Source organism: Echeneis naucrates, chromosome 16 (genome assembly GCF_900963305.1).
Source record: "Echeneis naucrates chromosome 16, fEcheNa1.1, whole genome shotgun sequence".
NCBI lineage: Eukaryota > Metazoa > Chordata > Actinopteri > Carangiformes > Echeneidae > Echeneis > Echeneis naucrates.
The window spans coordinates 14840554-14858102 of record NC_042526.1 but is presented as its reverse complement, the minus strand read 5'-3'; the positions used below and the strand labels follow the sequence as shown (position 1 = coordinate 14858102).

The following is a 17549-nucleotide window of genomic DNA, read 5'->3' as shown; positions in this document are numbered from 1 at the left end:
GGTGGCTTAGCAGTGTGCCAAGTGCAACAACAACGCCAACATGTTTTGGTGTAAAACACACCCACCGGTGTGAACAAACATTCAGAGTTATCAGTGTTCACTCAGGCCATCTGTTATGTGAACAGCTACTTTCATGTCAGGAGCTGGAGGTCGGCTGCATTTAAGATGACTCCGGGCAAGTTTAACTGGTACTTTATTTTGGAGAGTTGCCTTTGTTGCTTTACACATTTGGATATAGGACAATTATAAAAATGACAGAAGACCAAAAATAGGAATATGAAATCATAAATTTAAGCATACACTAAACAATTCGTTTCACCTTCTTCATGTATGGTAACATTATAAAATAAAACACGACTTACCCATAACTAAAGAAGACAGAAGTAAGAAAAAAAAAGTTAACTCATAGGAAATGTACAGAGAAACACAATGCGAACAGAGTCATTGGCTGTATTAAGGCATCAGTTTAGCTCAGCACACAGCATGAAAAAGGCCAAGTGGAACAGCCCAACAAGTCTCGTAGCTTCAGTGGTAACATCGACACACATCTCAATAAACATACATTTTAGTTGCCTGAGAATGAAGCACGGCCAATCTGATATTTTACACAAAATTTAAATACTTCAATATGTTTCACATATTATGACATATGCAACTTAATGAATGTAAAATGTTCCGTTCTAATTCCAAAAGAAAAAAAGTTTCATCTTTATCCTTTTCCTTTACTCTGAATATAAACATTAAAATCAGAACAGGAAAGATCTTGCTATAATAACGGTCAAACAAAGTCTATCACACATTGCTGATTGAAAACATTGATTATGAATAAGTAGCATGGGGACAACTAATAGACTGACATGTTTATATATCGGTGGTCAGGTTTTCATTAAGTGCTATGTGCAAAATAAAATTAAAAAGAAAGTCTATCTTTCCTTCTCAGCCGACACAGCTGAGGAAATCAGAAGCATGAGAACATGGGTGACAGCCGACGAGCTTTTTGTCTAATGGAGCAAACAGTTGAGTAGGTGGGGCAGGCTTTCATTAGCTTCAATGTGTTGGTAAACAGAGGCGCATTAAAAACTGATCTCTCTCAGAGCTTTTCACTTCACATCTCCAGGAATCAGTCAACATGTCGCAGCTGCTGCTTTAGCTGCTCAACAACTGGCCGTCGCAGGACAAGCTCTGCCCCCGCTCAGTGCTAACAGTAGCACTGGTTTCTCTTCATTAAGCTTTTCTCCTGGACCAACAGTGGAGCCAGTGGTGTGAGGAAAATAATTTGGTGCTAATACCATGACGCCGGTGCTATCACACTGACAGTACTCAGGTTTGTTGCAGTAGGAACAAACCGAAAAAAAGTGTTGAATGGAACTTTACAGTAAATGACACTGGAACTGCTTAAATCGCTTACATGTAAACAAATATTTAAAGCTGACAACAAGCAAGCTCTCATTTCCAAAGATATTGTTATTCTACTGACAGACACGTAATACAATTGATAAGTGTGTGATATATTATATTAAGGCATCCAGTCTTTGGTTAGTCATGGTGGCACTTAAATAAATAGTCTATTAAAATCAGACCAACTTGTCCGGTTTAGACACAGTGTATAAGATTTCCACTTTCTTTCTTTACAATAAATTCTGATGATAGGCAGCCCTGTAATTGCAACATGGACAGTGAGAAGGCATAAACATGAGACGGATATTTAAATTCAAGGGCCTCAGGTTTCAGCATGCGTGGAGACTTTCACTTGTGTGCACTTCCACTATCAGCAGATTAGCAGAGGAAGGATGGCTGTGAATTAAGGAAGCCTCTAATTCTTTAGTAAAAGTTGTGTGTGTGTGTGTGTGTGTGTGTGTGTGTGTGTGTGTGTGTGTGTGTGTGCACTGCCTAAACTACTCCGGCACCAGAGCAAAGGGATGGTCAGTGTCATAATACACAAGCAGGGCATGACATCCAGCTGATTGACCAGCAGCTCTCTGGGCTAGAGACACTCTGACAGCACCTCATGCTGGGGTAAAGAGGGATAGATCATGGGAGTGCAGGTGCAGTCGTTGCTGCTGTTCAGGCTGAGTTGGACCTTTAGCTTCTCCACTTCGTAGTTATGGAGATACTCCTGGACCAGGTAGCGCTCTCTCTTTACCCGAGCCCTCACATCAGAGGGAACATCCGGGATCATCCAGGCTACAAAGAATTTGACCGAGAAAACAACATGCTGTGGAGAAACAGAGTGCGACAAGTCCATGTTAAATATTTACTTTCAATTAAGGCGGAATTATATTGCCTGCGAAAACATTATGTGAGGTGGTGGTGTTTTTTTTTTTGTTTTTTTTTTTACCTCCATGATGATAATGAAAGCCAGCTTGGCAGCCAGAATATGCCAGAACTGCATAGTGTGCTCATACTCCTTTTCATGGCCAGGGGGGTAGCGGTAATCGCGATACCTGCAAAGAAAGATCCACAAAGCTGGAGATGACCTGCAGATTTTTGCACTCAAATTATTCAAGATTCATTTGCTGTCATAGGACTATCTACCACAGAACAATTAAATGTTAAGTTAGACAGTGATTAAACTTAAATGGTCGCGTTCACAAGGATTCTGAGATAATGTGGATACTAACGCTTTGGGCTACCGTGTCTTGGTGTTGAGCTACTTCACCTTCTCCGGACTCCACATTGTATATATCAGTGATGAATCTTAGCACATTTTGAGGTGCTTTCACTGCATTTGTGTGTGCTTCTATATACTACGGCTGTCACAATGTTTAAGATGGAAATATTCTTCTTTTTCCTCCACTACATCTGTCCCAGATGCTCAAGTCACAAAAGTATTTTAATCAGTTTTATGCACAGTATAAGTGCTATTGGTTTTTTTGCACAAACACCATACGTACATATTACACACAAATGTATTGGCGCAAACGTGAAAAATCAAGTGAGAATTACTCAACCAGCTACATTAAATGCCGTCAACATTTTACAGTTTGTATTACTTACATTCATGAAATAAACAAGAACTTTGCCTTTTAAGTTTTTACAGAATTGACTATGTTCCGTCCAGGGTGTACCCTGTCCTCACCCAGTGTGAGCTGGGATTGGCTCCAACCCCCCCCAAATGACCCGGAAACAGGTAAGTGGTAGAAGATGAATGAATGAATGAATGTCTTCACAATGTGATATTTATTATTCTTGTGTAAAGGATCTGTATTCATCTTAACACAAAGCCAAATAATAGTAGGATGGGAAACTGCTAACACACACACCTGCAGGTAGTGATGGAGCTGTTGAACCAAGATGGGTTCTCCCCTTCCTCAGGTCTGCTAGTCAGTTGGATCCGAGAGATATTAAACACTGAAAGGCTGTCGTTTATGTAGCCTTTCATATTCCTCTGACTGTCTGGCTGGTAGGCGTACATGTACACGAGCCGTGGGATCATATCAGAGGTGAAGGCCACAATAAATGCCTAGAAAGCGGAGAGAGAAATGGGGGAGGAAAACGACAGATAAGACTCCAAGATCATGAGCGGAAACACACCAGACAGGAGCAGTCTAAAACTTACATTAGTGACAACAGAGAGGATGGCAATCCCGCTCAGAATTTCCTCCCAGGCTCCAATACTGTGAGCCTTGGCTGCCACTGGTCTTCTGAACTGAGTGGTGAGCTTCCAGGAATCCACTCTAACCTCAATGATGTTGTTGATAAGTGCCAGCAGGGGTGCCAAAGGGAAGGAGGCAACAAAGAGTGTGATGAAACCAAACTGGATCACTGGGAGGCAGAGAGGAAAGAAGTTAGTGAGAGATAGTATGAGGGAAACAGCACCATCTGGAGTTTCTCAGAGGACATTTTGAAATAAGTTCCTTATTTTAAATGTAAAAACTTTCATGTTTTTAAAGCTTAGAAATCATTTTTCCCTCAGTTTGGCTCTAGGCCTGTTGCTGACTTAAATTTGGCAGAAACTTGGACTGCAGCTTTACTTTCATGTGTGTCTGGAAATGTACCCGTGTACAACTGAAACAATGTGTGTAGAATGTTTACCCATTTCGAGATATTCGTAGAAAAGGCCGAGCTGCCCAAAGCCCTGCAGGTCATGGTCCTGCTCCCAACGGCTGTACAGACTCTCTGGGTGGTTTCTTGCCTTCCTGCTGCCCCACCAGTTCATCAGCCAACTGAAAGACACAAGGGGGTGGTAGAGCGCTTTTAGGCAGCGTTACCACAGCCACAGTTGCGCTGAAACGCTAACAAAGGCCATAAACCGCATTCAGTTTGAGTACTCACGGAACCAGAGCTTCTTGGATGTTGCCCCACACCTGTTTGCCAGTCATCACGATCACTAGTTGGGTGGTCAGCTCGATCAGACAGCCACCGGGGTCACACTGAAAGTGGCATATTGAAACAAAAGAAAGAAGATGAAAACATGAACTGGGATTATTATGCTTTTAAACTCTCTGAAGTTGTATCTGGTACCTCTTCATTCCTCAGTTTGGACAAGCTGCCAAACATATAAGCATAATTTCCAGGATGGCCAACGAACTTGCCCTTGAAGAAAGCCACATAGAAGCAGGAGGAATAGTAGTTGACAAATTGGAAGAGGAACATCTTCACTGTCAGTTTGTTCTCATACTCCAGGTGGGTCTTTGGAATTTCTGTCACAGCAAAAAAAAAAAAACAACAACACAGTACATAAATGAAAAAAAAAAGAAAAAAAGAAAATTTTCACTGTTACAGAGACGATGTGTACTGATGTGTGCTGACGGGTAATAATTCTGGATACACTCTCTCAATCTGGCCCTTACCCATATCAGTGATCCAAATGGCCACTCTCTCATACATGAGGTTGAGGATCATGATGATGATAAAGTTGATGCAGGAGGCGGTGACAGAGGTGGCCAGCTGTGGTGTGATATAGGGGCCGACCACCTGCAGGTTAGAGGTTGGACTGTCCTTCATGATGCTGGCGAAGGCCGCATATACGGCCAGGCGGTATGCTATCACGCCAATGATGCAGGCAATGATCAATGATATCTTCAGGGCAGAGACAACAGTGACATCATGAAAGACAACTGCATTGCACAGCATCACAAAGGTACAGTAAACACATCACACCAAAAGAATATATATGCATAAACAAGGTGCATTATGGCAAATAAAAATGTTAGTCGTGACGGTTAAGCTAAAAGTGTGCATGCATGACCCATGAATAATAAACACCTACCATAATTACCACAATAGTCCTAATACCTAATTTACAAGCTTTTTAATGCTTTTTGCAAAGTACGCAACACAACAATAACTTCTGGGCTAGTATGTGTAAAACTCTTGCATTAAATGGGTTACAATTCATTAGGGATTGGATTAGAGTCACCATTTCTTTAAAGGTTTTGCACATACTTGCGATGGTCACACAGTACTGTTCAATGTGATGATGAGCAGTAAGACGAGATAGATAAATGGCACAAGCACGGATGATTAACTCAGTGTACGAAAGATACTATGCTCACCCAGAACAGGACGGTGGCTCCTGAGAGACACATGCGTGCACACTTGCTTGTTATGGGTAAGTACGGCTCCATTTCCTACATCATGAGCAAGCAAAGCATGGACACTGCAGTCAGTAATCACTTGTTATATCCTGAAAAGACAGCTGCAAAAAGGCCAGGTTCCTTTAATGACACCAGCCTCAGATTTAAAAACTGAGCTGGTTTGCCCAATCGGAGGTCTTTGTGTGAAGGCATTTCAGCACGGGTCCAATTCTGTCATTTAGAGCCCTCCTGGTTTAACTGTGGTTTTCCCATATCCTCTTTCTGGATAGTCACATTAGACAAACAGTAATGCGGTAGAGAAGGAAAATCGTGCCTCGCAGTCTTTCCAGAGATGTCTTTTATCCACAAAAACTACATCACACCGAAATCCCTCCCTCACCAGCACTCTGACATTCCACATTAAGCGCCACCCTTACCCAGAGGGTCACAGTGGCCCAGCACAGACACAATTTCCCCATTAGATCTGTAGCACTCCTGTCAAGAACCCACTCTGTTTCCTAAAGATAGGTAGGATGTGGTCACAACAAATTACAGCATTCTGTTTCTATTAACTTAAAGTGTGCTTCTGCCAGTCACTAAGTATTCACTTGCAATTTAAATGAACAGATGCTCCTAATCAAAGCGTCTTTTTTAGTCCAGGAACTAGCTCTAATGAATAGCTGCAACCAACAGCGTAAATACAACACACACCGTAATCTGCAATCATTTCCTCTGGTCAACTCTTCTAAAAAACTGCACGTCGGTAGAGCTGTACATAACACAGTCCATTAGTATTTCATGGGCCCACAAACACCTGAGTGATGCGGTTCAGCTTGCGGTTGGTGCACTTGGTCTCGTACTCCGGTCGAAGCTGTAGCTGCTGCTGCTCTTCTTCGAAGTCGACCAGATCCCACTCATACTCAAGACGAGCCTGCCGTCTCTTCCAGAACTCCAGAAACAGTGTCACTGAAGAGAAATTCATCATCCATCACACCCGGTGGATCACAGCACGGGTAATACGTTTCTATTTATCAGGACGTTTGTCTGGCCTTGAGCGGCAGTTTGCCGAGTTATTCAAATGATCAAATAATTCAATACATTTTCAGCTTTGAGGCCATTTAAGTTTGTATCGTATCAGAGGCGTCACACCCCAAACACTCAGCAAATCAAACCAAAACTAACAGTGACAGGCGGCAATATTAGTTTTTGTTTTCTGAATGGAAAAACTGGCCGGGTAATTAATTTGAAAATCAACTTTTACCACTAGATGGTGCATTGGGCTAGAAAATACAAAACACAAAGAGCATACATTTTGACTTACCCCATATCCCCATGAATATGGCAAAAAAAACTGTTGCTACGTTGTCGAATAAGTGTGATTGCTGAAAGGAGAGTATGTTGGAAGAATAGTGAGATAGTGAGAGACTTTGTTGACATGTATATCCAACCTTCTATTAAATGTCACATAGAGGGCAGAAGAAGAATCATGACCGAAAGATTTAGGATGTCTCACCCATGAAGAGTTGCATGTTGTGTTCAGTTTCCAGTAGCCACATTTTTTGTCACACAGCGGACACATAACAATGTTGCCTCCAATTTTCTCGTCACATATTTCTTTGCTTTTGGAAGGGAGAATAATGAAAATAGTTTTCAATAAAATAAATCGAAATAACAACTCGTGATACAATGACAATATTCTTAGTAAGACTCACCTCCACTCGTTGTCATCGTAAGTGAGAAAGCCATAGATGAAACAAATTGTCCCCACTACAGCAGCAAACAGCAACATCTCAGTGTAGAAACCCAGCCACGCAAAATAAATACCTATCTTCTCTCCATAATACTTCCTGTTGAAGAAGGAAAACACATTTCTTCCTTTTAATGCTTCTGCCATCAGATTTCTGTTGTGTAAACACAGAGATAGATTTGACAACATGCCTTATAAGGTTCAGGGGCTGCTCCTTAAAGAAACAGAAGAATCTGGCCCAGTACTTGTAGAGATTGTATCGATCACTCTCGCAGTTAGCATCTCTCGATCTTTTCCAGTATCGGCACTGTTTACAAAGAGGAACAGAGTTCATTAATGTATCTGTTTGCTGCAATCTTGGATTATAAAATCCAACACTGCCTGTGACAGGATATTACAGATGGAAATCAGTGAGTGCACATTCCATTGAGGTGACCTGAAACATTTCCTACACACACTTTTTTTTTTTTTTTTTTTCAATGATAAGGAGAGCCAGAAGTTGGCCAAAAGAGGCTTACATCATGCAGGGGAAAGGCAGCGGTGTACGTGCCATTGTTGAGTAACCTCTTGATTCCCTTCTTGTCTTTATCCCCACATTCATCCCTGAAGTATGAACAGCGGGACAGAATATAGTAGACCTGAGCAGAGAGAGAAACAAAATAATATTTTGGAATTTTATGTGGATATAACGGATAAAAACCATGACACAAAATCCTAACTGTAAAGTTCCCTCTGTGTCCACAGCCAGTTTAGCATATTGGACATTCAAGTCTTCACAGTAAAACCTGACCCTCTAAATATGAACATTAGTCACTTTAATAACACAGCTATTTGATGCCTCTGAACAGAACCACAGTACGCTACATCATTTCAAGCTAAATCGGTAAAGTTGTTAGCAAAGAACCTTATAATTTCAAGGTCACAAAACAAGATAAGAAAACCATCCTTACAATCCTGTTGCGAGTTGAAGGGGGGAAGAATGTATCTTTGTTGTCAATAAGGAAGAAGTCACACTTGCTATTGTCGAAAGACGCTGTGAAATAGTCTGGCTCAGGGTGCATGATGTGCTCTGGCAGACGAAAGGGGGTGGCCAGCCAGTTCATGGGCATCTGACTGTTGTCTGGGATGTCGTTGGCTTTGAATGGAACTTTGATCTTCAGGACATCTGCGTAGGTGGCCAACACCTCCCATGGAGCATGGATCTTCACGAAATAAGTCTTTCCATCCTCTGACTCCTGGCGATGATGAAATTGAAACGGTAAAATTAGTAGTGAGATCCTGAGCCATGAGCAAACATTTTATAGGTGTATGTAACATTCATAGTTTAATGACTACATAGCTTAAAGATAAAGTCAAGAGAATTAATGAGGTGCGATATGTGCAAACATTATGTATTTACAGGCCACTGCATTCCCTCTTTGACGCAATCAAAATTTCTGAATTCAGGGTTTCTTACCGACTTATCTTCCGTCTCCAATTCCAGACCAACTTTCATCAAATTAGCCTCATACAACTTCCTCCTCTCCTGTAGAAATAAAAAAAATAATAAAAATAAATCAATATATTAGTTTTATTTCAATTTAATTCTGATTTAAATTACAGTTGACTTTATCGTACAAGAAATAAATTACACACAAACATTACACAAAAACGGCATACATGGACAAATATGTAAAAAAAAATAAGATTAAACTAGCACACAACTTCAATCACAGTGAAAAGCTGAACGCTCGAGTATATAAAGTTCTATGTGTCAGTAAATACACACTCACAATTGGAAAGATTTTAAAAAGCTAATGTCAGACTCACATTCACGAATGTTTGAAAATTCTAATTCAAAAGAAAATTCACATTCCCAAACTTAAAGACAGCCAAAATTTGCGGGGAGAAAGAAAGGAAGAAAGTTCACAAACCATTGTGGACAAGGCAGTGACAGTTCGACAGACCTAATAGCAATGTTACATGTGGCAGCATGGTAGTATGATACGAGTTTCTGTTTGGCTCTTGAAATGAAGTTTAATGCTTCTAGAAACAGGCGTATTGAAAGCAATAGTTCATATCGTTGGCAGTAAAACTCAACAAAGAAAATGGGGGACTCCTTGTTAGTACTCAACTTTTCAACCCAATTTTAAAACTGATGGATAATACACAGGAGTTCCTGACCAGGCCAGAGGTCAGAGTGTTTACTCACAGCTGTGACAAACTGCCACATACCTGAGGTACGGTAACATCTAGATGTGAAGGCTAACAACTCAGTATCAAACACTACAAGTCTTTCAGCACTATGCAGCCGATAAAGACAAAACGTGAATAAAGACAGTACAGAAATACTTCAAGCTGATTTGCCAGAGAAAATACATTTGTTCATCTGTTTCAACGTAGACGTTAACTTGGGAAAGTCCTTGGGGGGGGACAACAGATACAGACTGAGAACAATTTGCCTGGTTTTATCAGTGTTGTGGTATTTAGGGTATGCCCCTGACACATAATGAGGTCTGAGGAGATCCTAAAAGAACCCAATCTTACTGTGTGAGTCAAGAAGTGGAATTAGCACGAGCTGTTTGTATAAAACTTTAAGATCTAAACATATTTAGTTCTTTCCACAATCATCCTGTTGAACTGTAAATACACCAACGACAAAATTCAAACATAATCTTTTAGTTAACATATAAAACCAAAGTGAAAGTAAAGTCACACGAAAACAACTATGGCAGTGGTACAAACACAACTAGACAAGTTCTCCATAAACCCATGTGTACAAGCCAGTGTCCATTATTTCACAGGGATTATTAGAAGCATCGTGGCAGCACAAAGTGACTTCTAGCACAGTAGTATCTTATTCCAAATGTACTGTATGCACATAGACGTGGTCTCTTACCTGTTTTCTTTCACCATCTTTATCATCAATGTAGGACAGGACAAAATCAATCCTGCGGACTCCATCGCGGAAGAACACTGAGTCTTTACTTTGTTGTTGTTTGTCAATCTATAACGAGAGAGAACAGAGGCCACAGTCTTTGTACACATTGGTACAGTATCACCTCAAAGGGGCTTGTGTGAATTCACCACAGCAGAGCAGAGTGTCAAACAATGTGTCAGTGGCTAACAGCAAAACCTTCAGGACAAGGCCTCCACACCACATCACGCTCAACTCGAAAATAATGATTATCATATTTTCACTCCAAAAACAAATGGCACACTATGACGTCTGCTGTGACTAAGATCTTTCATGTAGCTCATTTCCCTCTGAGATAGGTTTTATTGAAAAAGATAACCATTTGGTTTTTCAAGAACTCCTTGGCGCGGTACATAGGGGGGGTTTCAGGAGCAGACAAATGCTTTGCTTTCAGGTCATCTGACTACTTGCTGTAAACAAAACCCCGGGCTGTAGCAAATGGTATGTGGAGAGACAACAAATTCATAAATGCATTTCTCTACATAATAAGCCCTTTTGTATAGATAGGAAACGCCAACACTACAGCAGTTCATTTGTTTGTGATTTTTTGTGAAGCCTGGGATCTATAGAGGCTGAGAGCACTTGTATTGGTGCCTAAAGAAATCTCATGCATGTGTGGTAGCTAATGCTAGCCCTGCCTGTCTCTTCAGCAGCTGAGGAGAATTGAACAGGACAGGCATATTTTTCCGGAGCAAAAAAAAAAAAAAAGCAGGCCCTGCTTTCAGTGCTGCTTCAGCTGTTCAGAAAGCTAAATATAACCACATACCATGTAACATTTACGCCTGTCGTCACAACACATCACTACTACAGCCACCTACACAGGACTGCTAGCAATTTGTAGACCTCGCATAAGACACAGCAAAAACTACAACATCCAGCATGGATTGTACTTGCAACTCAGTGCTGTTTGGGTTGGGAAGAAAGAAAGAGCACTTTACCTCCATGGCCCATTCCCTTTGGCTATAATGCATCAACGGATGGGCAGGCTGCTGAGCAGAATTGCCTCTCTCCAGGGAACAAAGTCCAGCCCTGAGAGCAATATTTATCTCACTCTGACTCCCCTGATTCACCTGTGAGAGGAGCTCCAGCGAGTCCACTCACCTCCCAGGACATAGGCCTTGCTTGGTCAGACATTTAAAAAACAGACAGGAAGGGGGAGGACATAGGAGGCTCCTAGAGATGTCAGCGACATACTGGCAGCATGGCTGCTGCCAGCTGCTGTTGCAGAGCTCACTAATGTAATGAGAGGGCTGCCTCAGTAAGGGGGAGATGACATCACTGGACTGTACGACGCTGATCAGTAGAGTAAAAGAAACAGTTCCTGAGACGTGTTTCCCAATATTTCAGATAAACAGTAAAATCTCAGCTGAAAAGCCAAATGACCACATAGAGAAATCTGCTCTGATAGAGGACAGAGGACAAAGTACAGACAACACTGGTTGACTGGTTCAGCCAGACTTGACCCTGAAATGAATCAATTGAACAGTGCTGAACACTGTGCAAATGTGACACTATCAGTGGAAAGTGCATGTAAATTGCCCCAGACGTTATTTATCTATATATATTGTCTTTAAAAGGAATGGACTGTACAAACTTGCATCAACATTTGCATCTACGTTTTTTTTTTTTTTTATGAGTTGACTTATGCAAAATCACGCATATGTTTTAATGACTGGTCTGCGTCTCCTCCCATTTTATGTTGGACAAAGTTGACCATGGCAGGTTGGATGCTTTCTATAACTGGGATGTTCCTACAGAAACTCTCTAATTTGCTGTAATTACAGATCACCCATAGGGGATCGGTGCATCTGCAGGGGCCTCCCTAAGTAAAGCCAGTAGAGGCCACAGATTACTATACATTTACCAGCTAACCCCTAACAACTGGGTCTTTAGACATATGAACGTTTAAATTAAGGAGGGTGAATGTAGTACATGTTGTAACATAAGTAGGGCTCATTTCAGGGAGGAGGCTCTGTAAAATATCACATGTCATGGTGCCGCTTTTCTGGGGTGAAGGTTTTTAATTAAATAACTGAATTCTTATTCATTTAGATTTTGGTGTTTCAAAATGTGTTGCTAAATTGCCAAATCATCATTCTGATGGACAACAACAAAACAGTACACGTCTTAATGCTTTACCCTACATTGAAGGGATACAAAGCATCCCTGGGATGATTTATTGAGAATGACAATTTCTAGATATGCTTCTCATCTCAAAAACTCCTTGATGCCATCTTCTTCTCAGCTAAATCACAGCCTTGAGTTGGAAGGATGCAGGTTACTAGAAATTCTTATTTCAAGGCTTTTTTTTTTTCCAGTAGGGATTAGCCTCAGCTAAAAGGGGCAATGGTTCCCCTTTTCATTAAGATCGGTTACTAACTGAAAACGGATGCCAACTGCATAGCATGTGGTGAGCCACCATAAAGTTCAGTCCTGTCATGAGCACAGGGCAGGGTCCTGATTACAGTATGGACTGCATACTGTGTAAAGACACACACAAACACCAAAATGCAGAAAAGCAGCTGGGCAACTGATACACACAGTACCATGTGAACTGGCCTTTGGGTGTGTGTAAGTGTGAATTTTTAATTAAGCTGCAGCATCACCAGGCTGAAAACAAAGCAAGTGAAAAGGCCTTTCCCATTTATAATATATCCTAATGATGCACTAACATTACAGCTCATGCCTGAATGTTTCCATTACTCTTTTTTGAAAACAACATGCTCTCCAGAAGCCACTGTCAGCTCTCTACTAAGTGTACTCTGTATTGATTTCAACTAAAATTGCAGTTTGAATATCTGATACTGCTGGAGAAACTCTTTAAGAAAGAAATAAAGGCTGGCAGGCAGAAATATGCTTAAGGTTGCATCACATCACATGCCTGGTTTACCATGCCATACCCTGGAACGAAACTTCAGGAATAAAGCCCGCTTTCTCCAGAGCTGTGGAGGAACCGAGTGAATAGTGAGGGAAAGCCTAACAACACAAAAAAATTAAAAAGGATTTATATTACATAGAGCTAAAACTGTAGCAGCCACTTTACAGAGTGGGTCAAATGTCAGACACACCACACTTGCTATACTTTCGCACATCCTTATAACTTACATTCAAAAACACGCCATAACACTCTGAAAATTACATAAATGTTCTAAATGTTGTAAGTCAGGCACAGCCACTGAAAGACCAGAGAGCTTAGAGGATGTGAGAAACAAACACAAAAACACTGAGACAGTGACATGCAACCGTCTCCTCGACTGGCATCTTACCCCAGTCAAGGTACTGATTCGCTCTAATGTCTGGGCCTCAAATTCTGGACTGTCGCTGTGATCAGAGAACGTCAGGGAGGCTAGGCTGGCGCTGAGAGACTCGCAGGTCTCTATGCAAACCTCGGGCGTTAAAGGAGACTTTCAGTACAATGTGGGAGTGGGAGAGTAGACAGGAGAGTTAGAGTTAAACTGACTGTCTCACGACATTTGCATGGTTGTAAGCCATCATCTGAATTGAAAACTTGAGAGTGTTGTTGTTTGAGATCCCTAACCAAGTGAGTGGGTTTAAAATAAGGAATTCATCAATAAAAAAAATGTCACCATTCTTCATCGTGCCAGTATTAAAAATGCTAACTATTAAACTAGTGAGGAGGAAAGAATAAATAAAGTATTTTACTTGTACACAGTGAACATCCTGCTACCATGTTTACAGGGGGGCTACAGCTGATGTGAAGATACGGTACTGTTAAAAAGAAAGCTTTTTTGTGCATCTTTCTTGGAAACCTAAAAAGTAGCGTATAGTCACACATTTCTGCTGGCATATCGGAAGGTGGTCTCGAAATAAACAGACTATTCTGAGACACTGTCGAATAGATGAGCCACCGCAGAGGTGGAGCTGCAGTTGAAAGTGTATGAAGTGCTGAGTGACTGTGAACATGTTGAGTTTGGTGTTTACCGCTGATTGTCCCTGCTGGAAGGATCCTGTGCTGGATGGGGCGTGGTGGTGGAAGCCATTGACATCATCTGCAAGAGAGTAACAACAGGCTCGGAGAATTAATGACAGAATTATGTTCAGTTGGTTACTGTAGTATCCTGTAAATTAAAATCGCACAGTGAATATCAAAAAGGCAACTTGGTGGCAGCAACATTTCATGGATTTAACAGCTGCCTGAGTTGAGCGGAGAGCACAGACTGACAGCCAATGTTGTGGTCTATATTTGTACAGTATGTTTTGCGAGTGCTCCCCACAAGGCCAGACAGAATGACTTAACAGGATCTCAGTGTTAAAAAAACAAAAAAACACAGAGCCATGTTGCTGCAATTCGACCACTACAGGAGTGACTGCAGTAAGCGTGACTGAAAGTATGGTAAAGCCCCTCGGTGCGTCTGACAGTAAAATCTGCCTATGTGAAGACGCATGCTTTTAACCACCACACAGTTCCATGTTCGCCTGCCCTTCATTGCCTGTCAGAGGCAATTACAACCTACCAGAGTGCAGCACATTCTGAGAAAAGGATTTATATAAACAAATTGCAGAGCAGATGGAAAAGCAAGACAATCAAGTAACGTTGGCAGAGTTTTACTAAAAAAAAAAAAACCCAAAAACAAAACAATGGCCGGTTGCAGCCTGTTGGTCTGTGCTTTATGCAGAAAAGCAAAAGTCATAATTGATGGTCTCTGGTTATATTTAGTCTGGACTCAACACTGAGAATGTGCTTACATACGCCTGAAACAAGAATTCTGACCTTGTAATATATAAACCTTCTCTGTCTCAACAAAGTAAAACTTGGTGGTTCAATGAAAATGAATGATATTTAGTCTAACACAACGATTAAGCACAACCTGTAATGCAGCTTTTCCACTGCAGACTTTTAGACATTTTATTTGTTCTTCTCCTTCTGATTTCAATTAAACTCTCCTTAAATATTGTAACTTGGTTCTTTACAATAACCGCGACAGAAACAAAATTGCATTTCAAATTGTTATAGTTAACATAAACAGAATGCTTTTTCGTTACCAGCATCTTTTGATTTATAGCAGGATGTGGAAAATTAAAGGAAGTCTCCTTGACAATGAGTTTTATCAGTAACTTCACAGCACTTGTGAACTTAAAGCCAAAGACGAAGTCATCTTTTATTCTTGACTTTCATGAGGTTTTAACAGCAACACCGAAACTGTGTTTTCATCCTTCAAAACCAGTTACAACATTTAGATTACTCTGCTTTGTTTTATGCTTTGTTTCCTTTGGACATATGAAACTGTCAAACAGCTGGACACAGTACTGTAGATCTGTATGAGCCACTGAAAATACTCCAAGAGTCTTTTCCCACCTAAGCAGCTTTCACAGTTACTGCTTTGTTCAAGAGAGAGCAGCTGATCACAGTGGCACGCCACAAGGCCTCTTGTGTCTTTTTTTATTTTTTTTTTTTTACTACAGTGAGCAAGCAAGATTGCAGATACAGCCTCAATAACATTTGGTTATTTAAAAAAATGAAGTCACCATTTAAATATAGTTGTAAGAGACTGCTGTATCCTAAAACAGTGACATCAAATACAGCTGGCTTATTGAAATAACAGACACAATCTCCAAGCTAATAGTTACCCTTAATTTATACACACTGCACTGAATTTTCCATGTACAATACTTTTTTCTACCACTGGCACACTGCAAGATCGTGAAACAGAATTCTGTGGCTTCATTTCAAACGTATTTGTATAAACACAAGGGTGGACTTGTGTGATGTGAAAGGAAGCAGCGACCGCTCTCGGGTTTTCAAGTGCACACAAACACATCCACATGCTTTCATCGCGCAAGACAATATATAGATGATGTGTGTTTTCAGAAAGCGTGAGCAACCCTACATTGAGTTCTGACATGTCACAGACGCCGGAAATAGGCTGTTTGCCATCAGTCTCCACTGTACAATCTTCCCTTTTACATAAATAATAGCTTTGGAGCATCAGGGTGGTCCAATGGTGGGGTGCTGTGAGTGTCGTGTAGAAAATGCTGCTTCTATTGTTATCTTAACACACCATAAACGCACAACTCAAACCACAACTACAGTTCACAATACTGTAGCAGTCGCTCATACCCTGACACAGACCGACTGCTATAATATGATTCTCTCCATACTCCAGATGAAACATTACTCTTTAACGTGGATTCATAAAGGTAACTGGAGAGCGTCCGGGGCGATTCATGCTCCAATCAGCAGCACCATATATGGCTAAAAACACAGGCCAGTGTGTACGCACTGCTTTAAAATTCGAATGTATCCAGAAGCAGAAGAGGGATATGAGTTTTGTTTTTGTGGGTAGTTTCCAGTAAGCAGGTCAACTGTCATAGACCGGCTGGCTATGAGACAGTAGTTTCCATGAAGAGAAAACCAGACTCTGACCTACTTGGGACGTTGAAAAGGGGGATTTGTAATATGGGATCTCAAAAATAAACAGACGAATAAATAAATTGTTGAGTCATCTTCATTGTCGTTAAAGTTAATTTCTAAATCGTTACCTATAGTAATGTAGTTGCCACCTATGCGTTTTGGTACACCAAAGGCATGGCCAAACACAACAGTGACATCAACTGATTTGTCTTCCTGCTTTCCACAGTTGTCAAGTGTTGTGTTGTGCTGTTCGGGCTGAAAGTTCATCTAATAGAGAACAGAGTTGAAAAGGATTGTGGAATGAATTAAGCATTTCAACTTCACACTCTCCATTAATGTTTCAGAGACGTTAGCAACAGACCACACAAAGCGGGAATACCAGCCTGGATCAGATCAGAGGGCAGCTCTGACACCGATGACTCACCGCTGATGGACTCACTGGGGCTCATCTCAATCAGACTGCCGCCGCCTGATCTTCCCGTTATTCGGTGCATGTTGAGCGTCCTGCTCGAAACACCGGGATCCGATCGTGGTCTGGGCACCGTCGCGGCTCCTTCCCTCACCCACCGGCCGACGACTGCCGGAGCCCTCCGGGGCCCACGGGGAGGGCCGTCGGGGGGAGGGGCTCCACGCCGCCGACCAATGGCCGTCACAGTCACCGTGCCCACATGTCTGCATGTCACGGAGAGAGATGCAGGAACGGTCCAGAGCTGTTCTGGCCAATGGCCGTTAATACGACCAACAAACAAGCAGTGTGGTCTGACTTGTTACCACATTTTCAGCTTCTGGTCGAGGTGAATCTGATTTAACCAAAGACGGGCATAGATTGATGTCGGTGGAGGGAGTTCATCATTTCTTTATTGTTACGATTTTGGGGTTTCCCCGGTAAAATTCTCCACCAGCACGAGACTTCACGAAGCACACCCCTTCGGCTGTAAGCGTTACTGATGTGTG

General features: G+C 41.5%; 1 protein-coding gene across 3 annotated transcripts; it reads right to left on the bottom strand.

The window, feature by feature from the left end:
- Positions 1-176: 176 nt before the first annotated feature.
- On the bottom strand, positions 177-17179 carry ano5a (anoctamin 5a). 3 transcript variants are annotated; one of them, XM_029522825.1, is made up of 20 exons: positions 17020-17179; positions 14165-14232; positions 10145-10252; positions 8723-8791; positions 8217-8501; positions 7785-7904; positions 7458-7573; positions 7232-7366; positions 7033-7138; positions 6841-6901; positions 6334-6485; positions 5957-6037; positions 4794-5022; positions 4465-4643; positions 4276-4373; positions 4036-4166; positions 3560-3765; positions 3264-3463; positions 2339-2444; positions 177-2215 (listed from the first exon to the last, which is right to left on the bottom strand). In XM_029522825.1, exons 1-20 carry the CDS (start codon positions 17087-17089, stop codon positions 1985-1987), a joined length of 2751 nt encoding a protein of 916 aa, XP_029378685.1. In that variant the 5' UTR covers positions 17090-17179; the 3' UTR covers positions 177-1984. The 3 variants fall into 3 exon arrangements, with proteins under 3 accessions (XP_029378685.1, XP_029378686.1, XP_029378687.1); XM_029522826.1 differs by lacking the exon at positions 5957-6037 and adding an exon at positions 5499-5573; XM_029522827.1 differs by lacking the exons at positions 14165-14232; positions 17020-17179 and adding exons at positions 13113-13164; positions 13489-13529.
- Between the last annotated feature and the right edge of the window lie 370 nt (positions 17180-17549).